Genomic DNA, 26,278 nt, shown 5'->3' with positions numbered 1-26,278 from the left:
TTCTTCACACTGAGCTCTAAATTATGTGGGGAATAAAGACACATTTGTAATGCTAGTTTCTTTTCAAATTTTAATTCAACAAGGAATTGATTATATAGTTTTGTTTCAGACATAATTTGTATTTTAAAAAATATAAAACAAAGCAAAAGCAAAAAGCATTGCTATCACTTGTCATCTTGCCACACAGATATACCACTGTTAATATTTAGATTTGTTTTAGACACTTTTCCTCAAATATATATCTGTGTTTCCAAAATGGAATCACACTGTGCATATTGTTTTGCAGTATTCTTCATAAAATAATAATAGTACAGTAATAACAGTATGTTGAGAACATCTGTTAATATTTTTACAATGTTATTTGATTCCTCTATCAGTTCAGTTCAGTTGCTCAGTCGTGTCTGACTCTTTGAGACCACATAGACTGCAGCACACCAGGCCTCCCTGTCCATCACCAACTCCCAGAATTTACCCAAACTTATGTCCATTGAGTCAGTGATGCCATCCAACCATCTCATCCTCTGTCATCCCCTTCTCCTCCCACCTTCAATCTTTCCCAGCATCAGGGTCTTTTCCAATGATCAGTTCGTGTCAGGTGGCCAAAGTATTGGAGTTTCAGCTTCAGCATCAGTCCTTCCAATGAATATTCAGGACTGATTTCCTTTAGGATGGACTGGTTGGCTCTCCTTGCAGTCCAAGGAACTCTCAAGAGTCTTTTCCAACACTACAGTTCAAAAGCATCGATTCTTCGGCGCTCAGTCTTCTTTATAGTCCAACTCTCACATATACATTACTACTGGAAAAACCATAGCTTTGACTAGGCAGACCTTTGTTGGCAAAGTAATGTCTCTGCTTTTTAATATATTGTCTAGGTTTGTCATAACTTTTCTTCCAAGGAGCAGGTGCCTTTTAATTTCATGGCTGCAATCACCATCTGCAGTGATTTTGAGCCCCCCAAAATAGTCTCTCACTGTTTCCATTGTTTTCCCATCTATTTACCATGAAGTGATGGGACCGGATGCTATGATCTTAGTTGTTTCAATGTTGAGTTTTAAGCAAGCTTTTCCACTCTCCTCTTTCACTTTTATCAGGAGGCTCTTTAGTTCCTCTTTGCTTTCTGCCATAAGGTTGGTGTCATCTGCTTATCTGAGATTACTGATATTTCTCCCGGCAATCTTAATTCTAGCTTGTGCTTCATCCAGCCTGGCATTTTCACATGATATACTCTGCATATAAGTTAAATAAGCAGGATGACAATATACAACCTTGATGTACTCCTTTCCCTGTTTGGAACCAGTCTATTGCTCCATGTCCAGTTGTAACTGTTGCTTCCTAACCTGCATACAGATTTCTTAAGAGACAGGTAAGGTGGTCTGGTACTCCCCATCTCTTTCAAAATTTTGCACAGTTTGTTGTGATCCACACAGTCAAAGGTTTTGGCATAGTCAATAAAGCAGAAGTAGATGTTTTTCTGGAACTCTCTTTCTTTTTCGATGATCCAATGGATGTTGGCAATTTGATCTCTGGTTCCTCTGCCTTTTCTAAATCCATCTTGAACATCTGGAAGTTCACTGTTCACATACTGTTGAAACTTGTCTTGGAGAATTTTGAGCATTACTTTGCTAGCCTGTGAGATGAGTGCAGTTGCGTGGTAATTTGAACATTCTTTGGCATTGACTTTCTTTGGGATTGTAATGAAAATTGACCTTTCCAGTCCTATGGCCACTGCTGAGTTTTCCAAATTTGCTGGCATATTGAGTGCAGCACTTTCACAGCATCATCTTTTAGGATTTGAAATAGCTCAACTGGAATTCCGTCACCACCACCAGCTTTGTTCTTAGAGATGCTTCCTAAGATCCACTTGACTTCACATTCCAGGATGTCTGGCTCTAGGCGAGTGATCATACCATCATGATTATCTGGGTCATGAAGATCTTTTTTTGTATAGTTTTTCTGTGTATTCTTTCCACCTTTTCTTAATTAATATCTTCTGATTCTGTTGTATCCATACCACTTCTGTCCATTTCTATATATTCCATTATATATTAATGCTTTGTTGTATTTACTCAGTTTCATGCTGATGAACACTTAGGTCTTCTCTTTTATTGCTAATAGAGTAGTACATATTTTGGAGGGGATAAATGTACATTGTCTTTCATTTATTCTTTCACATCTTTCAGTACATAGACTTTATCATTACTTTTCTAAGCCCTCTTTCAAGCATTGAGATACAGTGATAAACAATTTAGGAACGTTTTATATTTTCATGGAACTTACCTTCTAGTTGAGAGAAATGAACAATTAAAAAGTAACCAATAAATGATTGAAAAGTGAAAGTGAAGTCACTTAGTCAAGTCCCACTCTTTGCGACCCCATGGACTGTAGCCTACCACGCTCCTCTGTCCATGGGATTTTCCAGGCAAGAGTAGTGGAGTGGGTTGCCTTTTCCTTCTCCAGAGGATCTTCCTGACCCAGGGAGTGAACCCGGGTCTCCCGCATTGTAAGCAGACACTTTACCATCTGAGCCATGTTGAAAAAAGTGATCAGTGCTATAAACATAAAAAAAAATATGGACTGTGTTAATGTTTGAAGGGGTTGGGAGTTAGTCTCAAAGAAAGTCTCACTGAATAGATTTTACCTTTTAGTTGAGTTCTGAGTCCCAAGGTGGGGAGAACCAATCGTACTTGGGGACATAATTTTTCCAATTAGTCATTAGTTAGAACAAGGTTTCTAAGGCCGAAAGAGCTTGTGATATTTGTAAAAGAGAAGAAAAGCTAGCGTGGATGGTCTTAGTGAGTTGAGGTGAGGGACGAGCAGAAATAATAGGATGTGAGATCAAAGAAGTGTGCAGAGTCCAAGTTATATAGGACCTTTAAGGCCAAAGTCCTAAGTATGTGTTTTACTCTGAAGGCATTGAAAAGCCTTTGACAGTTAACGAAGGTGGAAATGTGATCTGCTTTTTGTTTCCATTGCTATGTGAGGGAAAGAGTCAGAAGCAAGGAAACAATAACAGTGGCATCGTGATCACACACAGTGATGTCTGAGGCTAGGTTATTAGTGCTGGAAACAGAACAGTAAGAGAGTTGTAATATTTGGAGAGAAACTGTCAACATGTACTGCTTAATTATTTTCTACAAATATCCTTGGGATGCAAATATCAGGACAAAAGGTATGCACAGAGAGAGACCTCTGCACAGGTTTCCAAGTGTTCTCAAGGAAATGTGTACCACTTAACAGGTAGTGGTAGTTTCTCCCGTTTATTTACTGTGCACAGTACTGTATACACAGGCGTAAGGACCAATTATTGCTCCCAAGAGGATAACAGCTTATGATGCTGAACATGTACTTACCATGTAATTACTATGAATGTGCTCACTCTGCTTACTATGGTGTTTTTTAGGTAATAATTTCTACATCAGAAGTAATGTTTACTCCCACGAGGGAGTAAAAACAAAAGTTTTTAATAAAGGAAATAATCTTCCATCCTAATCTTTGGAATTCAGTCCTTTTGGGTTACCTTTTGAATGGTGGAAAAGCCAAACAAAAACAAAGACTTTTCTAAACATTCCCCAAATTAAAAGACTATGCAGAAAGTGATAGTGAAAGTTATAAATGTGTTGTTTTAATAAACTATCATGGAGTCTTATTCACAGAAAACTTGCATTATGTTTAAATTAAATTAAATTTGCATTCAGTTTCTGTATCACAGCTTTTGCTTCCTAGGCCTGTCTTACAAAAGCCAGAAGCTCATATTCTTAGCTCAAAACCTCAATTTTTATCTAGTTCAGTTGTTCTTGTTGTTCAGTTGCTCAGTTGTGTCCAACTGTTTGCGACCCCATGGACTGCAGCACGCCAAGCTCCTCTGTCCTTCAAATCTCCTGGAGTTTGCTCAAACTCATATCCATTAATTCGGCAATGTCATCCAACCATCTCATCCTCTGTCACCCCCTTCTCCTCATGCCCTCAATTTTTCCCAGCATCAGGGTCTTTTCCAATGAGTAGGCTCTTCACATCAGGCGGCCAAAGTATTGGAGCTTCAGCTGCTGTATCAGTGCTCCCAGTGAATATTCAGAGTTGAGTTCCCTTAGGATTGACTAGCTAAGTTAGAGGAAAATAGCATATGATAGTATATTCAGTTCAGTTCAGTTCAGTTTAGTCGTTTAGTCGTGTCCGACTCTTTGCGACCCCATGAATTGCAGCACGCCAGGCCTCCCTGTCCATCACCAACTCCCGGAGTTCACCCAGACTCACGTCCATTGAGTCAGTGATGACATCCAGCCATCTCATCCTCTGTCATCCCCTTCTCCTCCTGCCCCCAATCCCTCCCAGCATCAGAGTCTTTTCCAATGAGTCAACTCTTCGCATGAGGTGGCCAAAGTACTTGAGTTTCAGCTTTAGCATCATTCCTTCCAAAGAAATCCCAGGGCTGATATCCTTCAGAATGGACTGGTTGGATCTCCTTGCAGTCCAAGGGACTCTCATGAGTCTTCTCCAGCACCACAGTTCAAAAGCAGCAATTCTTTGGCACTCAGCCTTCTTCACAGTCCAACTCTCACATCCATACATGACCACAGGAAAAACCATAGCCTTGACTAGACAAACCTTTGTTGGCAAAGTAATGTCTCTGCTTTTGAATATGCTATCTAGATTGGTCATAACTTTCCTTCCAAGGAGTAAGCATCTTTTAATTTCATGGCTGCAGTCACCATCTGCAGTGATTTTGGACCCCAAAAATATAAAGTCTGACACTGTTTCCACTGTTTCCCCATCTATTTCCCATGAATTGATGGGACCGGATGCCATGATCTTCGTTTTCTGAATGTTGAGGTTTAAGCCAACTTTTTCACTCTCCACTTTCACTTTCATCAATAGGCTTTTGAGTTCCTCTTCACTTTCTGCCATAAGGGTGGTGTTATCTGCATATCTGAGGTTATTGATATTTCTCCCTATTAGACTCAGTTATTATTTCTGCTTTATTCACTATGCCAAAGCCTTTGACTGTGTGGATCACAATAAACTGTGGAAAATTCTGAAAGAGATGGGAATACCAGACCACCTGGTCTGCCTCTTGAGAAATTTCTATGCAGGTCAGGAAGCAACAGTTAGAAGTGGACATGGAACAACAGACTGGTTCCAAATAGGAAAAGTAGTTCATCAAGGCTGTATATTGTCACTGTTTATTTAACTTATATGCAGAGTACATCATGAGAAACGCTGGACTGGAAGAAACACAAGCTGGAATCAAGATTGCTGGGAGAAATATCAATAACCTCAGATATGCAGATGACACCACCCTTATGGCAGAAAGTGAAGAGGAACTCAAAAGCCTCTTGATGAAAGTGAAAGTGGAGAGTGAAAAAGTTGGCTTAAAGCTCAACATTCAGAAAACGAAGATCATGGCATCCGGTCCCACCACTTCATGGGAAATAGATGGGGAAACAGTGGAAACAGTGTCAGACTTTATTTTTCTGGGCTCCAAAATCACTGAAGATGGTGACTGCAGCCATGAAAGTAAAAGACGCTTACTCCTTGGAAGGAAAGTTATGACCATCCTAGATAGCATATTCAAAAGCAGAGACATTACTTTGGCAACAAAGGTTCATCTTGTCAAGGCTATGGTTTTTCCTGTGGTCACGTATGGATGTGAGAGTTGGACTGTGAGGAAGGCTGAGCACTGAAGAATTGATGCTTTTGAACTGTGGTGTTGGAGAAGACTGTTGAGAGTCCCTTGGACTGCAAGGAGATCCAACCGGTCCATTCTGAAGGAGATCAGCCCTGGGATTTCTTTGGAAGGAATGATGCTAAAGCTGAAACTCCAGTACTTTGGCCACTTCATGCGAAGAGTTGACTCATTGGAAAAGACTCTGATGCTGGGAGGGATTGGGGGCAGGAGGAGAAGGGGACGACAGAGGATGAGATGGCTGGATGTCATCACTGACTCAATGTATATGAGTCTCAGTGAACTCCGGGAATTGGTGATGGATGGGGAGGCCTGGCGTGCTGCAATTCATGGGGTCACAAAAAGTCAGACACGACTGAGCGACTGATCTGATCTGATCTGATTATTTCAGCAATGGGTAATTAAGATGAAGCTAAAAAATACTCTTTGAAAATTATAAATCCTGAGCAGATAGAGATTTCTCTAAAGTTATCTAATTTTTAAGACAACATTATTACATATAAGACCAAGAAGCAAGATTAATCACCAAAGCTCAAGATTCTATCTGGCACAGCAGCAGCAATTTTCAAACCTTAGGTGATGTAGTTGCAATAGGTAAAGTAAATTAAACAAACCACACATTATCAGTGGTGAAAATAAGCCTTAAACCCTGATCATTACAAAAGTAATTGTTGGGTGTCCTTGTGTACTCAGATGGCAGAACAAACATGTGTGAACCCAGTTCCCTGCAACACCATCTTCTCCCCAAATAGAGAAATAGGAAGAAAAAAAAAAACCACACACAAAGACGGGGGAAATGCCATAATTACATTTACAATTGTTTCCATATATATAAACATGCATTGCAAAAAAAGAGGAAAGCTACATAGATTGGGAATGGTGAAAGCTCCAGAGAAGAAAATGCATATTAAGAACCATAGACATTAATGAAGGTAGGGAGAATGCTGAAGCAAGCCCAGGTGGGATTACATGCCACCCAAGTGCAACTTGCAGGCTTGAGACCAGGATAAGATGCTGCCATCCAGACGGGAAGTCTGTACTGAAAATAGGAACCCTCTGTGGCCAGAATGATGCCACTAGTCTATGAAAGGAATAGGCAGAAGGAATGAGTCTCAAGAAGATGCTTCTCATTATTTAATGATAAAACATCTTAAATGGCTTATGTCAGTATTTACTACTTTTGATTTGTTTTATTAGTTAAGCATAGTCAGCTGACTAAATATGTTGATTCAGGTTTAGGTGAAAGAAGAGAAATAGAAATTTGGAAACATGCAAAACGCCAAAACACAGTGGTTATAGAAGTCAGCCTAATAACCTCATTGTTTTCATAGTTCTAAAGTACCTACCCCAAGATATCTATTAGTTATAAAGGAAAATAGTAATGTCCTAGTGGAAAAACCTGGCAGATGCACTGTTAACTAACCATTTAAGATTAATATCCTCATCAGTAATAAGACATATTGACATCAGTTCTGTTCAGTTGCTCAATAGTGTCCTACTCTTTGCAACCCCATGGACTGCAGCACACCAGGCTTCCTTATCCATTACCAACTCCTGGAGTTTGCTCAAATTCATGTCTATTGAGTTGGTGATGCCATCCAACCATCTCATCCTCTGTCATCCCCTTCTCCTTTTGCCTTCAGTCTTTCCCAGCATCAAGGTCTTTTCCAATGAGTCCGTTCTTTGCATATCTCAGATGACCAAAGTGTTGGAGTTTCAGCTTCAGCATCAGTCCTTCCAATGAATATTCAGGACTGATTTCCTTTAGGATTGACTGGTTGGATCTCCTTGCAGTTGACACTCCCTGCAGTTGATATTGTCATCATGTACCCCTTATATGATGGATACAGTGTTCTTTGGTGATATTCTGGCCAAAAGTATGTAAGCTAAATCTAATCGAGAGCACACTCAAACTGACAGACTTTCTACAAGATCTACTGACCAGTATTCTGAAAGCATTATCGTCATCAAAGACAAGGAAAGGTTGAGGAACTCTCACAGATTGAAGGATGCTAAGGAACGGAACAACTAAATGCATGGTGGTATCTTGGATTGGACCCTGGAACAGAAGAAGAACATTAGTGAATAAATGGGTGATATTCTAATAAGGTCTGTTGTCTAGTAAGTAGTATTATATTAATATTAACATTTTCGTTTGATATTGTTCTGTGACCATGCAAAATGTGAATCTTAGAGAAGGCTGTATGAAAAGTATACAGAAGCCTTCTGAACTAATTGTTGTTTTAACTAAAGTTAAATACTTATAAAAATAAATTTAAAAGAAAATAGCAAAATAATAAAATGTTTTATATAGATAGATATCCATCTATCAATATACAATAGTAGGAAGTAAACATGTAGCAGAAAAATGTTTGTAGAGCAAGAATAGGCAATTCACAAAATAATAAAGTTAGAAAAGATAGTAAACACATACACAACTTATTTCATGCCATATATTTTATAGAACACTACACCAAATAAATAAAAGGGTTTTGAATCTTGGTATTAGAAATGGATTCCCAAAATAGCAAGAATTAATTATAAAAGTATTTTAGATATTTAGGAGATTTTGAAAAGCAAAAACATTTGAATACAAGTGTGACAAAGCATATCTTAGAATGGAATTATATTCTTTTACAAGTGGTTGACCAGATGAAACTAGACCACTTTCTAACACCATACACAAAAATAAACTCAAAATGGATTAAAGATCTAAACGTAAGACCAGAAACTATAAAACTCCTAGAGGAGAATATAGGCAAAACACTCTGTAACATACATCACAGCAGGATCCTCTATGACCCACCTCCCAGAATATTGGAAATAAAATCAAAAATAAACAAATGGGACCTAATTAACCTTAAAAGCTTCTGCACATCAAAGGAAACTATTAGCAAGGTGAAAAGACAGCCTTCAGAATGGGAGAAAATAATAGCAAATGAAGCAACTGACAAACAACTAATCTCAAAAATATACAAGCAACTCCTACAGCTCAACTCCAGAAAAATAAACGACCCAATCAAAAAATGGGCCAAAGAACTAAGTAGACATTTCTCCAAAGAAGACATACAGATGGCTAACAAACACATGAAAAGATGCTCAACATCACTCATTATCAGAGAAATGCAAATCAAAACCACTATGAGGTACCATTTCACACCAGTCAGAATGGCTGCCATCCAAAAGTCTACAAATAATAAATGCTGGAGAGGGTGTGGAGAAAAGGGAACCCTCTTACACTGTTGGTGGGAATGCAAACTAGTACAGCCACTATGGAGAACAGTGTGGAGATTCCTTAAAAAACTGGAAATAGAACTGCCTTATGATCCAGCAATCCCACTGCTGGGCATACACATTGAGGAAACCAGAACACGTGTACCCCAATGTTCATCGCAGCACTGTTTATAATAGCCAGGAGATGGAAGCAACCTAGATGTCCATCAGCAGATGAATGGATAAGCAAGTTGTGGTACATATACACAATGGAGTATTACTCAGCCATTAAAAAGAATACATTTGAATCAATTCTAATGAGGTGGATGAAACTGGAGCCTATTATACAGAGTGAAGTAAGCCAGAAGGAAAAACATAAATACAGTATACTAACGCATATATATGGAATTTAGGAAGATGGTAACAATAACTCGGTGTACGAGACAGCAAAAGAGACACTGATGTATAGAACAGTCTTATGGACTCTGTGGGAGAGGGAGAGGGTGGGAAGATTTGGGAGAATGACATTGAAACATGTAAAATATCATGTAAGAAACGAGTTGCCAGTCCAGGTTCGATGCACGATACTGGATGCCTGGGGCTAGTGCACTGGGACAACCCAGAGGGATGGTATGGGGAGGGAGGAGGGAGGAGGGTTCGGGATGGGGAGCACATGTATACCTGTGGTGGATTCATTTTGATATTTGGCAAAACGAATACAATTATGTAAAGTTTGGAAATAAAATAAAATTTAAAAAAAATTAAAAAAAAAAAAAGAATGGAATTATATTATTCCTAGAGATGGACTTGAAAATTCCCTAGTTCAGTTGTCTCATTGTACACATGGGGAACTGAATCTGTAACCGCTTAGTGGAAGGCTGATGAGGTATCATGTTGCCTGGTACGCATAGGTGACTTATTTTGTAGCATGGCTCTCTTGTCTCCACATGTCAGAACAGCTCTTTTTTACCCCAATTTCTAAGTTAATTAGCTTGACTTTCTTCTTTTGAGTTGGAAACAGAGACTCCTTCACCTCAACCAGGGTTACAACAGAGGGACATGAAAATACCTGAGTAAGAACCTGAGTGTGTCTTATCTTTTAGAGATCATGGGCTTGTTTGTTTGTTTTTACTCAAGCAGTTTTAAATTTTATTTTTTAAATTTACATACAGAAGATGCAGTCATTTTGGTGTATCATTCTATGAGTTAACTCATCTAAAGTTGTTAACCACCACTGCAGTTAAGATGCAGAGCAGTTCTGCTACCCCAAATCATTCCTTCATTCTGTCCCTTTGTGGTCACGCTCTCCTCCATCTCAAATCCAAGATAAGCTCTCATCTATTCTTGGTCCCTAAGTTTTTCCAAAATACCATGTAAATGGAATCATATATTATGTATTTTTTTTTAAATCTTGCTTCTTTGACTTAACTTTCTTTGAAAACCAGTGATGATGTTGCACGTATCAGGAGCTGCTTTCGACACGTGCTCAGGAGTGGGTTTGCTGCCTTGTGTGTGAAATGTCTGTTAACGTTATAAGAAATTGTCCAGGTGGTTGACTACTTGTATTCCCACCTGCCATTGCAGTTTTAGTTGCTCTGAATCATCATCAGCAATTGAAATGGTCAGTTGTGCTTTTGTTTTGTTTAACATAATTACTTAGACAGTTTTAAAGTTTGGAGAACACTTACTTTGGGGATGTGGGCATGTCACGTTTACAAATTTCACATATGCGACAGTGAATTTGTGGGTCTCTTACTCAGAAGCGAGATCTTAGACATCTATCTTGCTTACATGTTTCCTTGTTTATTTGCTTATTTAATCATTTATTTACATTTGCATGCTCCAGTTGATTCACATTATTTGCTAAAAATTTTATGCCTTCTCAAATCTACTACCATTTTACCTTCTTCAGAAATCTTTGAGTATATTTATGTGGGTTTCTTTGTAGATTCTACTGTTTTATTGATCTGTGTTTCTATCATTACTCCACTGTCATACTGTCTTAATGTAGTTTCCTAGTAGGTCTAGAAATCAGATAGTGTGAATCCTCCAATTTTATTCTTTTCCTTTGAAACTGTTTTGCTTATTCTTATTCCTTTGTTTGCCATATAAATTTTAGAATCAGCGTATCTACAGAAATCCTACTCAAATATTAATTGAGATTAAATTTCATCTATAGAGCAATTTGAGAAGAATTGACATCTTAAAAATGCTCATTTCTTCAAATCCAGGAACTTGGTGTATCTCTCCATTTATTTATACTTTGGCTGTGTTTGTGTGAGTGTGTATTACTTTAAGAAGATAAAAGGAAGAAAAAACAAAACAAATAAGAAACTCACCATTGTAACAGGTTTTCTTCACATTTTGATTCTCTGCCAGTCTGCTTACTAGATTTTATTTTGCACCGTCCTTAGGTAGTAGCTTTTTAATTCTTTCCAGGATGGTTAGTTGTGATTAGTGGGAAAGAGAGCTTGTAGTAGGAATACTCCATTTTGTTCGGCATTGAAAGTTCATTGGTTTTAGTTTTGATTATGATTATCTGAGTCCTTCTTGCATGGTGATGCCATGAACTATGGAGCACCCAGAAGTGATTTACTTTTTTTTTTTTTCATTTTGAGTGAACCAACTCTGAGACAACTTCCTGAAAGCAGCCTTGTTGGATGGGTGTAAAGAGTATGTTTTCTACATGAAAGCTCAGAGCATTCATTCTAGGGGCATGAGGACCCGGGAGAGAAAGCATAGAACATAGAACCTTTCCTTCCTTCTATGTCCAATAGCATTTATTTTGATTCAGGAACTTCTTCTTTTCTTGACAGTGTCTTAATGTGTCATTTAAAACTAAAATAAATGAAAATTGATGTGACAGTTAGCAGAATCACCAGGGTCTGTCTGGGAGCATTTCTTAGCAGGCATTGCCCTGCTGACAAATAACAGGAGTTAGCATATGACTCAAGATCTCACAATATCACCATTTATTTAGCCCCAAAGAAAATACAATTTCCTGTGTCCTAACACATCTCAGCTGACTGATAAACCCCAGCACCTTCCAAACTGTGTTATCTCCCCTAAATCTTTAGAGGGCTTATGTACCTTTATCTTCTAATAGAGATAATAATCAAATTTTCCATTTTATGTCTAAGAATTAGAAATCACTAAGTGTGTTCTCTCGAGCACACCATAAATTGTTTGTTTTATTTATGGCCAAGTTTTTAGGCCATTTTTTACACAGAGATGTATAAAAATGTGTCTGATCCATTTTCTGTTCTCTAGTTATATAATTCATATCTTCAACTTTGCTTTTATTATAAATCAAGATGCTATGCTAGAGATACTCAGACTAATTCTTTATTAAGAATTAGAGTGTGATGAAACAGTTCAAAGCACTGACTAAAGTAACACACTGAAGAAAATTTCAGCTACAATTATTTAATATACTTTTGTTGTTCAGTCTCTAGATCGTGTCCGACTCTGCGATACCATGGACTGCACCCTGGCTTCTCTGTCCCTCACTATCTCCCAGAGTTTGCTCAAATTCATGTTCATTGAGTTGGTGGCATATCTTCTGTGTAGGGGTGTTAGTCATTCAGTATTGCCTGACTCCCTTTATGATATTAATATTCTTCTGTTAGAATATTAATTTGATTTGGTACTTCTCATTCAGAAGTCAGCTCCATACTGACTCCTAAATGAGATAAAAATGTGTATGTTTGTGAAACCAAGAAAAATATTTAAATTTTTTGCCAGAGGATTATACTTTTCCTATGAAACTCTTTAATGCTTTTATCAGGTAATACCTTGTAAGTCATATTCTAAAATTCAATAGCCATATTAGCATGTAGAAATCTCAGCAAGGGTTGGAGAAACTCAGGGACTTCACAGAGATTGAAGTGTGTATTTTATCCAAAAGAGTAATCAGGTATGTGCAGAAATCCAATAGACTTAGTTTATTGAACATTGATTCATTGATTCATTCATTCATTCATTATTTGTGCCCTAGGACTCTGCTGGCTTTGAGGTTGCAGAGATGATTAATACTTGATTCTAGTTTTGTGTTTTTTTAAGCCCTCAAGTAGGGCATTGTGAACTGATTTTAAAATAGAATGGTAATTATCCTTTTCAAATGAATACTTAGTCCTTCATTTAGTCATTCAAATGAGGGTGAGAGAGCAATTACATTGAAGCCATGAGCCGCTAAGGGAGAAAACACGTCACGAGATGTATGTAAGTCCTTTATTCATAGTATATAGCTTTCTGTAGTTCATAGATTACATTTGAGTTACACATTTAATTGTCATAATAATCTTTTGATAGATCAAAGATATATTAAAAGCCCCATTTATAGTTAATGGAACTGAAGTAAAAAGAAGTTATGTAAATTTATGTCCTAGAAATAGTTAGGAAATTCTGGAGCCTGGGACTCCAGTGCTCAATTTATAACAACCACTGTTTCTCCAAAGTAAGGAGACTCGTCTGATGATCCAGAATTTCTAAAATTAGGGGACGACAGAGGATGAGATGGCTGGATGGCATCACTGACTCAATGGACGTGAGTTTGAGTGAACTCCGGTAGTTGGTGATGGACAGGGAGGCGTGGTGTGCTGTGATTCATGGGGTCGCAAAAAGTCGGACACAACTGAGCCACTGAACTGAACTGAACTGAGTGAAATACTAACTGAACTTATATTGTTTGATAGGTAGAAAGGTATATGCAATGTCTCAAAATAAATGATACCTCCAGTAGGAAGCGTACCTTGATTAGACAGATACAGATTTTCATATAAACTCTTATAATTACTACTGTAATTAATTGACCATTTTTTGCAATTGTATTTATTTCCCACCAAAAGCAATCCTGAGTACCCTCTTTTAGAAAGACAAATTACTTACTAAATAATTATTCCTTACCATCTTTCTTCCTGAGTGAGTGAAAGTCACTCAGAGTCATGTCTGACTCTTTGCAACCCCATGGACTGTATAGAATTCTCCAGACAAGAATACTGGAGTGGGGAACCTTTTCTTTCTCTAGGGGATCTTCCCAACCCAGGGATCAAACCCAGGTCTCCCTCATTGCAGACAGATCCTTTACCAGTTAAGCCACAAGGGAAGCTCTTTTCCTGAGTAATATATAGCAAATTTCAAAAGAATGTGCTCTCTTCACTTTCGTACTTATTGTGGTGCCCAGTGCATAGTATGGGCTGAGTTAGAATGGATTTAGTAAATTAATATTTGCCAATATGTGAATTTGACACAAGTTTGAGCAAGCTCCGTGAGTTGATGATGGGCAGGGAAGCATGGAGTGCTGCAGTCCATGAGGTCACAGATTCAGACATGACTGAGTGACTGAACTGAACTGAATTTGTAAATAGTATATGTTTATAGTATTTGGTTGGATATATTTTCTTGTGAATACTCAAGTGTTTGCTTATCTCCCAATTCCATTTAGGTACAAAATAACCTTTTTTTTTTTTTTTTTTATCTTCTCAATTTCACAGGATTATACCTTGACAATGTACTTTCAGCAAGCTTGGAGAGATAAGAGGCTGTCCTATAACGTAATACCTTTAAACTTGACTCTGGACAACAGAGTGGCAGACCAACTATGGGTGCCTGATACTTACTTCTTGAACGATAAGAAGTCATTTGTGCATGGAGTGACCGTCAAGAACCGTATGATCCGCCTGCATCCAGATGGGACAGTCCTTTATGGCCTCAGGTCTGTAGTGACCGTTTCAAAATTGAACTTTTCCTGAGCACAATACTTTCTGCTCTTTATTGAAGGGGAATATTGTGCTATTTTCCTGAGTCCTCCTTTAATTCTGCTGATAAGCAGTTAAACCTCCTATTCAATAGACATCTGAGAGCTTAGGGTAGCATGTTTACAAAGGGACTTATCCCCAGCTAAGCCTAAGTTTTTTTCTGAATTATCTTCCAATATCAGCTGCTGATCCTAAAGCTGCTTTCTTTAAGAGGTAGGGATAAGCAATATTAAAATAGCTTACACATGGGGTTTCTTTAAAGTGGAAAAAAGTTATGAATGCCCAATAGTTATTTGAATGTGGCAGATGCTCTGTTTCCTGAATTGTTTCTGAGCTCTGTGAACTGAGTCTGGCCTTCTAAGGACACGAAGGCTTTCTGTGTCCTCTCACCTCCAAGGAGTAATCAGACTTGCAAATAAATAAAGCCATCATCTCATGTTTGTTAATAGTGAATTGGCACTATTAAATGCACTTTTATAGCAGAAAAGGATTGCAATGCTCTGCTCTCTTTGGTGGATAAGTTGTGAAATATGAGTTTCTTCTATAACACAAGTTTATTTTCCTGGAAAATGATGAAGAAAAAAGATACCTGTCTTACTTTGAAAACATCTCAGGGTAAAGAATTCCTCTGCATTATTGGGGAAAAAAACGATATTTTGTAATGTTCAATGTGTCTGATATATTCTGTTTTACATGAACACTTGATGACTTTATCACAATAATGATGATAATAACAATATTGTTATTCATTTATTGAACAAACTTGTCAGGGGTCAGACATCAGTTAGTACACTCCATGTGTTATTACAGTTATGATGACTTGCAACAACCTCATAAGTTAAAACTGTTATGGTCTTTATTTCAAATGAAGGCTGGTATAGCTTGTCTAAGATCACAGAGAAGTAAACAGTGAAAATGGGATCCCAGTCCTGTTCTAAGTTCAGAGCCAGAGCTCATAACTGTTAGCCTAGGATGCCTCTCTCTCTGGCATTGTTCCTGTCTATTACATCTCATTTTCATTATCTGCTGTATTCAGCGTCCTGATTGGTTCATTGTCTTAGATCCTTATAAGCCAGCTTCTTTGTTTATCCTGTTTGTAGAGAGAATAGTATTTGTTTATCAAGGGAGGGAGAGAGTGAAGCAAAGAGAGAGCATGTTTGTACTCCATCAGCCACTGAAAGTAAAGAGATGCATCGGATACAGGCACTGCTCACATACAAGCCTTATAGAAAAAGGGAAACAGAGAAAAATAAAACAAGTTAACTGGCAGCGTCTGCAGACTCCACCAAAGTGGTGGCATTTGAATGGACTTATGGAAATAATTGTCTTAGCATATATATTGTGGAATCCATTACAAAACATAAGGCAACACAAAGACCTTGATAAGATGGTGATCACACGGGCAGTGGAGGTTGTAATTCACATGTTTGAGAGAAGTCAGAATCCTGAAGAAGGCAGAGAGAGGCACAGAAATAAGTTACTAATTCAGCAGGGGGTGGCAAGTTTTGGCAAAGCATCTGACCCAGTGCTGGATGCATTTGCCCAGCAGATCTTCACAGCAATCATGTAGAAATCATCTTGCCCTCTTCGTTTTTCCTGACGATACCCACATTTAGAACAGAGAACCAGTTATGTTCTCTGTTATACCCCGCATTGACAAAGCACCTACACTATAAGTAAACTAAATGAAGATTGTCAATGAATTCTGAATGCGCATATTCAAAGTTGAATGGGTGGGAAAAATCAGCAATCAGAAGGTCTGTACAATTGAGAGGGAAAGAGGGGGCCAGCACAGGTGATAAATATGGCTTCTTTAAGGCACTAAGCCAATAATCAGACAAAAAAGGTGGTGGCTGTTCATTCTTATCAAGACCAACTGGATGCCATTGCTGTAAATCATCACTCTCTCAGCCCTGCTTCCAGCAAGGACTGTCAACAATATATGCAAGTTCCTGAACACATCTGATGTCCATAAAATTAACATTTCTACTTGAAGAAGGCTCATAGATTGTGATTGTTCTATCAATTGTATAGTTAGTTCTGAATATGAAATTGGTAAGAGGTTTTTCAGGAAATTTGTATATATCTCCTTCCAGTTTTCAGCTGATAGAACAATTTATTTCATGGCTGAAATTTGATGCGGGCTGGATATCCCTTTTTAACAGCAGAAGTTTCATTTTTTCAATAAATAAGTGAAAGGAACTCAATTAGAATCACTACTGCTGGGTTGATTCAGATCTGCTTAATTCCTCCTGCTACTTACCTACCCCCTGACCTCAGTCGTTCTATACCCTGACTTCAGTCCTTAGTTTGCTAAAAAATTTAACTTGTATCTATGTTCAGTAGTGACTGACTTCCAACAGCATTTAGAATAGTAATAGTATTAATATTAGTAGTTAGTACTCATTAAAGGATTTAGCCTGTACTTGGCACTGTGCCAGAACATTCCTTATATAATCTCATTTAATATTAACTTTAATTCCTACAAAGTGGGCACTGTTGGCTTGTTGGCTGATTGTTTTTTCCTTCTTACATAAAGAAGCTCTGGAACTTGTATACCAAGTTACACAGCTCCTGCCCAGGAGAGCATGATTGTTTGAATACAAAGATGTTGCTCTTTATTATCATTCTGTCTTACTCCTTAGGTACTTGCAAGTGGAAGTAAAGAATAGTAGAAATCACCTGAGAGCATGCAAAGGAAAAAAAGGAAGGTAAAGAATAAGTGAGATGGGAATAGCTTGCATTGATCCACAGATACAGACTTTGTTCTGATTGATACAATAAGTCCCTAAAGAACTATGGTCCTGAGTCATCTGTGGAAGGTTCACGTTTAGGTTCTGAGATTCACACCAATCCCAGTTTACAAAGGGATGATTTTTGGTGTGTGGAATCTTGGGGCATAGAAAATATCATTGTAAAGAAATCGATAAAGGCAAGGTTCATCAGTTGGAATAAGGAGAGCTGAAAGGGAACCTAGATATAGAAAACTGGTAGAAGGAAGGCTTTAAATATCAAGGCAGTGATGAGGAAATTGGGTAGAACAAATCCTCTGGGCTGAATGTCATGCATGTTCAAGGCAAAATCCTTTAAGGATTTATGTGTTTCTTCTGTTGAGATGTACAAAAATTGGCGAGGGTGAGGGGACTAGAGGGGAAGTCACTGAAGTCATTCAGAGGATCTGAGTATGCCTCTTGTAAAGTTTCCTTAGTGAAATTTTTAGGTATTAAAACATATTGAAGATAATATAGTATAAAGAATATTAATGTTTAATTTCATGGTGGATATACAGGTGCTTGGGCTTCCCTGGTGGTTCAGCTGGTAAAGAATCCACCTGCAATGTGGGAGACCTGGGTTCAATTCCTGGGTTGAGAAGATCCCCTGAAGAAGGGAAAGGCTACCCATTCTAGTATTCTGTCTGGAGAATTCCATGGACTGTGTTGTCCATGGGGTCACAGAGAGTCAGACACAGCTGAGCAACTTTCACTTTCACTTTCATACAGGTGTTTGTCATGCTGTTCTTTCAAATTGTGTTCAGGTTTGAAATTTTTCGTGATAAAATTTGGAAAAGAAAAATGGCCTTGGCATCTCTGGTTCTATTATCTAGGAAATAGCACTCAAGATTTAGAAGTCTGCAGCCAGAAAATGGTATTTCTCATCGCTTAGAAGTAGAGAATTACCTATATGTGACATGTATTTTTAGTAGCTGTGTGTGAAAACAAGGTCATCTCACCTTAGAGGATGTGTACTCAGTGGGTAGGGTCCTTGATTCCAGACAACCAGGCTGTGATCTTCCCGATCCAGGGATCAAACCCAGGTCTTCTATGTTGCAGGCAGATTCTTTATTGTCTGAGTCCCCGGGAAAGCCCTGATTGTTGTTGTTATTGCTGTTTTTGTAGGTTGGCCATTAACATTTTTTTATTCTTATTGGATTTTGTTTCCCCATTGCCAAAAGAATGGATGAGCAGCTTACTCTGTCATTCCATTACTCTTCAGGTTGATTATCATTTTAGAAGCACAGAGTTCTGATGCTGTGCAGAGACACAATTGCTCAGTGCAACCAATTTCCTTAACAAAGTATTATGGCAATAGAACTTGTTTTTTAGCTTGGGCTTTTGTCTTTGACCTCTTATTTAGCCTTAAGCATCTTCAGATTTTAATTTCCTCATAAATAAAAAAGGTGGGGGATAAATAATGTCATTTTAATAACCCAGTCATCTTCTGAATCAAATGAGATTAATAAATATTAAAAAAAATGATATTATGACATCAGGCTGGAAAATGAAGTTAAATATTTGGAGTAGCATAGTAATTTGTAGATAATAAGTATGCCATGTTACTTAATAGTTGATAAAGAAATGAATGCTGTGGATATTTGATAAATAAACAAAAGGCTAGAACAGAGAAAGCTTTAGCTATCAAGGCAGTAGTTTTATACTGTAGAACTTTACCCCAGGTATCTTTCCATGATTCTTTGAAGACACTCCTTTATCTTGAACAAAAAGAACAAGAGGAGCAGAAATGAGGAAGTCAGTTGCAGAGAATGGGAAAGGTCTAGGTCAGACATGTCTAATATGAAAAAGGGAACTACTAAAATACTAAGAGTATTGTCAAACCATTTTGAGATCAAAAAACTACAGTGGAGCCAATTATCTCCAGCCATTGCTTTGGCAGCCTGAGATGAAGAAAAAGGAGGCTAGGTGCCTGGCTTGAGACCAACATGGTCATGACAGCCTTTAAAAAGTGTCCTGTAGCCACAGGCCCAGTGTCGTTTGTGGCATGCACTCTAATTTTCATGTAATTAAGCATTGTATATTTTCTCTTAAATCAGGCCTTTCTTTTTATTCTCATCATGTCTTATCAAGCATCTGTTTTTTAAACGTTATTGAAAGTATAAAAGTGATGAGTAATGTTATTTTTCAAGTCCAAGTTTATAGTTTATGACTAAAGAGTAACAATATCCTTAAGTAAAGATTCATACCTTAATTCTTGGCTAGTTGATAACTCAGTTATGCCAGTGTGATCATAAAATAAAATACCTCCTTTCTTTTATGATACTATTTATATATTCCTTTGAGATACGGCTGGAGATAAGAAGAATATTTTCTTGGGATTAGCCCAGCTGTAGAAGTAGTGACAACAGACTTTTCACTGTCTAAGCAAAAGAATTCCTAGCAATTTATAAAGAAAATATTTCAATAGATTATTTATATTTAATACCAAGATAAAATTTGCCTAATCAAATTATTTTCAGAACACTTCAAGGAAAAATGGCATAGAAAATACAGAATTTCTGCTGATGAGTCCAACTAAAGCAAGTGAAAATCAGATTAATCTGATGTTGACATCACTTCATAAAGAATGTTACATAGGTGTAATTTAGACTGTTACTAGGTTGGTGCAAAAGTAATTATGATTCTGGACCCTGAATTTTAAGTCATTGTAACTAGACTTAAATACATCTTTATTAATCAAAATAGGAACCATTACAATCAATGCTTTTTTGCCAATGAGAAATAAGTTTGTTTATTCCTGTAACATAAAAATCCATGTTTCAGGATTTGTTGAACTGTTGGAAAGCATTTTCTGCCTCCTGTTGGATATGGAAGTATTTTCCCTGCAAAATGTTGTTGAGATGCCTGAAAAAGTGGTAGTCAGTTGGCTAGACGTCAGGCGAATACGGCAGATGAGGCAAAACTTTGTAACCCAGTTTTTTCAACTTTTGAACGACACGTGGTCAGGCACTGTTGTGGAAAGGAATAGGGCCCTTTCTGTTGACCGATGCTGGCTGCAGGTGTTGCAGCTTTTGGTGCATCTCATTGATGTGCTGAGCATACTTCTCAGATGTAATGGTTTCACAGGAATTCAGAAAGCTATAGGGGATCAGATGGGCAGCAGACCACCAAACAGTGTCCATGATCCTGTTTGGGTGCTATTTTGACTCTGGGAAATGCTTTGGAGCTTCTTCTTGGTCCAACCACTGAGCTGGTCATTGCTGGTTGTCATAGAAAATCCACTTTTTATTGCACATCACAATCAGATCAAGAAGTGGCTCACTGTTGTTGCATAAAATAAGAGAAGATGACACTTCAAAACAACAATTTTTTTGACTTGAGATCAGCTCATGAGGTACCCTCTTATCAAGCATTTCCAGTTTGCTTCAAATGTCTAATGATTCTAGAATGGTTAATATTGAGTTCTTGGGCAACTTTTTGTGTAGTTGTAAGAGAATCAGCATTGAAGATATTCTCAGTTGGTCATTGTCAACTTCTGATGGCCAGTCACTGTGCTTCTCATCTTCAACATTCTAGTCTCCTTTGTAAAGTTCTTGAACTGCAGTGTGTGTTCATTAGCAGTTCCTGGGCCAAATGCTGGTTGATACTGAGAGTTGTCTCCATTGCCTTATGATCCATTATGAACCTGGGTAAGAAAATAGTTCAAATTTGCTTTTCTTCTAGCATCATTTCCATAGTCTAAAATACTTGTAAACAGCAAATAATAACTCTACTAAAAAAAATAAAGCATGACATGCACATTAAAATGATGTATAACATAACCACATTTATTTAATAATGTATTCTAGTATGAAATGGCAAAGTTCAACAATGTAAAATTGAAATTACTTTTGCACCAACTTAATATTTATTTAAAATAGAAGTCATTTACTAGATTTCAGAAATCTAATGAATAATTACTCTGATCAGAGAATCAGGAGATCTGCATTCTAATCTTAGGTTTCAGTTCGGTTGCTCAGTCGTATCTAACTCTTTGCCACCCCTATAGACTGCAGCGTGCCAGGCTTATTTAGTGGTTCTTATAATCATTCCTTTAAATTATTTCTAAATTTTATTTTAGCTCCTCAAATCTTAATACGTGTGATCTTGTAATCTATACATACTTTAAGACTCCCATGTTACTTTATATAAAGCAGTATTTTAAGTGATACTGATGTGCTTTAGCAATCATAGTTATCATCTTGAAAAAAATTTCCTGATTCATTAAGAAAGCAAAAACAAAATCAGTGCATTCAGGTATACAAGAAAACCTGAATTATACACTAATGGCATTTTTTGTGAATGTAAAAATGTATATATTTATTAAAATTTGAAATCTGAATCCCAATTGGACTGCATATTATTTATGCTAAGTCATTAACATTATATCTTAAGCATTTTTAGCACATTATTAAAACTGTTCAACAAAAAAACAAAACAAAACCCATTTCCTGTTATACAATGTTACATAATTATTGTTAAACAAATTTTGAACCCTTAATTCTACCACCCAGAGTTAATCATACCTGTACCTTGCTTCATACTCTTCTAGATATTTTTCTCATTAAAAGCCTATAGGTAGTTTATCATAAAACAGATTCATATTATACATATGACTTTGTGACCTTATTTTTTCTTTAACAATGAATAATTTTTCTATAGAAATGATTATCATGTCAATAAAGCTCTGCTGACTATCATTATTTAACCATTATAAGACACATTTGGGATATATTTCTTTATCCAATATAGGATATGGTTTGTGGTTTTGATATAAGGTGACATATGTGGTTGTTGCTATAAAATGAAGGACTATTTCAAATTTACTCACTATTTTAATGACAAGCAAAGCTTTTTCCAACACAATTTATAATGTTGAACTTGTGCTGCTGTATCTTGTGGTATCATTGTTTAAATAAATGGCTCAGGGGATGTACTGATACAGATTAGGACAGTTCTTATGGAAGGACTGACTTTCTTACTCTTCTGACCCATCTAAAAATAGCTGTTTGTCTTTTGGAATGAGGGAGGAGCCCTTGACTTCATATGTCTATATACCTCCCATATGTAACATTAGGTCAGAAACATGTCACTTCTGATTAAAGGTTCACATTCTTAAAGAAAGATTCAGCAGGAAGCAGAAGGTAATTCAACCACCTCCTGCTATGTATGTTCTGTCATTGGGAAAATGGCAAAGGATAATGTTAGCCTGTAATGGATTTAGACAGGCAAGGTTTATTAATTTTATCTTCTCCCTCTACTCCTAAAGCTTTACCACAAGATATTAGGCAAGTGAATAACTGAATAGGCATCTCATACTGAAATATAGTATACTAAACATTAATATATCAATTGTTTACTTGATTTCCTAATTGGTTTAATTCATTTTCATAGATATACTGAGTGAATGCATTTTGTCAAGAAGAATAACAGAGATTTTTAGTAAGAATATTGGTTCTTTTGGCCAGGATGTGAGACCCTGTACTCTAGATTTATCAGTCTTCTAAGTAGGAAAAAAATTGCCTTAATCTACCTCTACCTCTATGGGAAGAAAAGCATACATCCACCCTAAGAGCTGAATTTAAATTTTTTTAATTAAAAAAAATTAAAGCCTTTTTTTTTTTTTTTGGTCATGCATATGGCATGTTGGGCTTCCCAGTTGGCTCAGTGGTAAAGAATCTGCCTGCCAGTAGAGGAAACACAAGAGATGCAGATTCGATCCCTAGGTCAATGGCAACCCACTCCAATATTCTTGCCTGGAAAATTCCACAGACAGAGGAGCCTGGTGGGCTGCAGTTCATGGGGTTGTGGGGAGTTGGACATGACTGAGCACAACAACAACAATGGCTTGTTGTAGTTGTTGTTCATGTGCTAAGTTGTAACCGACTCTTTGAGACCCCATGAACTGTAGCACACCAGGCTTCCCTGTCCATCACCAACTACTGGAGCTTGCTCAAACTCATGTCCACTAAGTCAGTGATGCCATCCAACCATCTTATCCTCTGTTGCCCCGTTCTTCTCATCCTCAGTCTTTCCCATCATGAGGGTCTTTTCCAGTAAGTCAGCTCTTTGCATCAGGTGGCCAAAGTATCGGAGCTTCAGTTTCAACGTGTTTTTCCAATAATTATTCATGGTTGCTTTCCTTTAGTACTGACTGGTATGATCTCCTTGCTGTCCGTGATACTCTCAAGGGTCTTTTCCAGCACCATAGTTCAAAAATATCAATTATTTGGTGCTTTACCTTCTTTATTGTCCAGCTCTCACATCTGTACATGACTACTGGAAAAACCAGTTTTGACTAGATGCATCTTTGTGATGCCTCAGCTTTTGAATATACTGTCTAGTTTTGTCATAGCTTTTCTTCCAAGGAGCAAGTGTCTTTTAATTCCATGGTTGCAGTCACCATCCGCAGTGATTTTGGATCATGTGGGATGTGAGAACTTAGTTTTCCTGACCAGGAGTGAACTTGTGCCCCTTGCATTGGATGCTCACAGTCTTAACCACTGGACCACTAGGGGAGTCCCTGTAATTAATTTTTAAAAGAAATTTCTTGACCATCATTTTCCGTATAAATAAAATTATTTATATTAAAGGTGAATTTTTTTAGAAGTAATTTCTCTCATCTTCAAGTTCACCCTCTAAGAAGAGAGAGGCTCAGAGAGGGAGGTGATGGGGCCGAATGTCACACAGACAATTGATGGCAAAGCACGAAGCTGATCTCAATTCCCTGACTCCTAATCCAGCACTTGTTATTGTTCCTGCTGTTGCTGGAGTCATTTGCAGTCATTTAGTCATGATTTGCAGCCATCTTAGTCTGAGTGATGTCAGCAAATATTAATAAGTAAAATCCAAACCAAAAATAACAGAATCAGAATTACACCATTCTTTAGACCTTAGAAATATGTACTTGAGGCAGTGTGTATTTAGCAGTCCTGGGAAATCATCCAGGACTTTTTTTGCTGCTGTATTTTGCTGATTTTTAGATAACATTTAAAGAGGAAAAGAAAATCTGCCCAACTTTTTCTCAAATATTACTGACTCATCACATTCCTGTAATCAGCAAGTCTCATTAGCTACCAGTTAGATGGGTCCATTGACTTCCTACTTTTGCATTCCAGTCCCCTATAATGAAAAGGACATCTTTTTGGGGTGTTAATTCTAGAAGGTCTTATAGGTCTTCATACAACTGTTCAACTTCACCTTCTTCAGCATTACTTGCCGGGGCATAGACTTGGATTACCGTGATCTTGAATGGTTTGCCTTGAAAATGAACAGAAATCATTCTGTCGTTTTTAGACTGCATCCAAGTACTGCATTTCAGACTCTTGCTGACTGTGATGGCTACTCCATTTCTTCTAAGGGATTCTTGCCCACAGTAGTAGATATAATGGTCATCTGAGTTAAATTCACCCATTCCAGTCCATTTTAGTTCGCTGATTCCTAAAATGTCCATGTTCACTCTTGCCATCTCCTATTTGATCAGTTCCAATTTGCGCTAATTCATGAACCTAACATTCCCAGTTCCTATGCAATATTGCTCTTTAACAGCATAGGAACTTGCTTTCATCACCAGTCACATCTGCAACTGGGTGGTGTTTTGGCTTTGGCTCCATCCCTTCATTCTTTCTGAAGTTATTTCTCCACTAATCTCCAGTAGCATATTGGTCACCTACCGACCTGGGGAGTTAATCTTTCAGTGTCCTATCTTTTTGCTTTTTCATACTGTTCATGGGGTTCTCGAGGCAGCAATACTGAAGTGGTTTTCCATTCCCTTCTCCAGTAGACCACCTGACCTGCCTCTTGAGAAATCTGTAGGCAGGTCAGGAAGCAACAGCTAGAACTGGACATGGAAAAATACACTGGTTCCAAATAGAAAAAGGAGTACATCAAAGCCATACATTGATTGTCACCATGTATATTTAACTTATATGCAGAGTACATAATGAGAAATGATGGGCTGGAGGAAGCACAAGCTGGAATCAAGACTGCTGGGAGAAATATCAATAACCTCAGATATGCAGATGACACCACCCTTATGGCAGAAAGTGAAGAGGAACTAAAGAGTATCTTGATGAAAGTGAAAGAGGAGAGTGAAAAAGTGGGCCAAAGTCTCAACATTCAGAAAATTAAGATCATGGCATCTGGTCTCATCACTTCATGGCAAATAGATGGAGAAACAGTGTAAACAGTTGCAGACTTTATTTTTTTGGGCTCCAAAATCACTACAGATGGTGACTGCAGCCATGAAATTAAAAGATGCTTACTCCTTAGAAGAAAAGTTATGACCACCTAGACAGCATATTAAAAAGCAGAGACATTACTTTACCAACAAAGGTCCATCTAGTCAAGGCTATGGTTTTTCCAGTAGTCATATTTGGATGTGGGAGTTGGACTATAAAGAAAGTTGAGCAAAGAAGAATCGATGCTTTTGAACTGTGGTGTTGGAGAAGACTCTTGAGAGTCCCTTGGACTGCAAGGAGATCCATCCGGTCCTTCCTAAAGGAAATCAGTCCTGAATGTTCATTGGAAGCACTGATGTTGAAGCTGAAACTCCAATACTTTGGCCACCTGATGTGAGGAACTGACTCATTTGAAAAGACCCTGATGCTGGGAAAGATTGAAGGCAGGAAGAGAAGGTGACAACAGAGGATGAGATGGTTGGATGGCATCACCAACTCAATGGACATGAGTTTGAGTAAACTCTGGGAGTTGGTGATAGACAGGGAGACCTGGCGTGCTGCAGTCTATGCGGTCACAAAGAGAAGGACATGACTGAGCAATTGAACTGAACTAAATTGAAATGGGTGCATAGTTGTCCTCATATCCATTGATTTCACTCTAATGAGAACTGAATGTGA

At 37.7% G+C, this 26,278-nt stretch overlaps 1 protein-coding gene across 3 annotated transcripts in view; it reads left to right on the top strand.

The window, feature by feature from the left end:
- The window catches only part of GABRB2 (gamma-aminobutyric acid type A receptor subunit beta2), a 290,450-nt gene that overhangs the window by 99,690 nt on the left and 164,482 nt on the right, over positions 1-26,278 (top strand). For all 3 annotated transcript variants that reach the window (XM_070793956.1, XM_070793955.1, XM_070793957.1), the window contains exon 5: positions 14,386-14,606. In XM_070793956.1, coding sequence (XP_070650057.1) covers positions 14,386-14,606 — 221 coding nt within the window. The remainder of the gene's footprint in view (positions 1-14,385; positions 14,607-26,278) is intronic.

Source organism: Bos indicus, chromosome 7, assembly GCF_029378745.1.
Source record: "Bos indicus isolate NIAB-ARS_2022 breed Sahiwal x Tharparkar chromosome 7, NIAB-ARS_B.indTharparkar_mat_pri_1.0, whole genome shotgun sequence".
Classification (NCBI taxonomy): domain Eukaryota; kingdom Metazoa; phylum Chordata; class Mammalia; order Artiodactyla; family Bovidae; genus Bos; species Bos indicus.
Note: the sequence above shows the minus strand (reverse complement) of the source record. Positions and strands in the feature narration are given on the sequence as shown.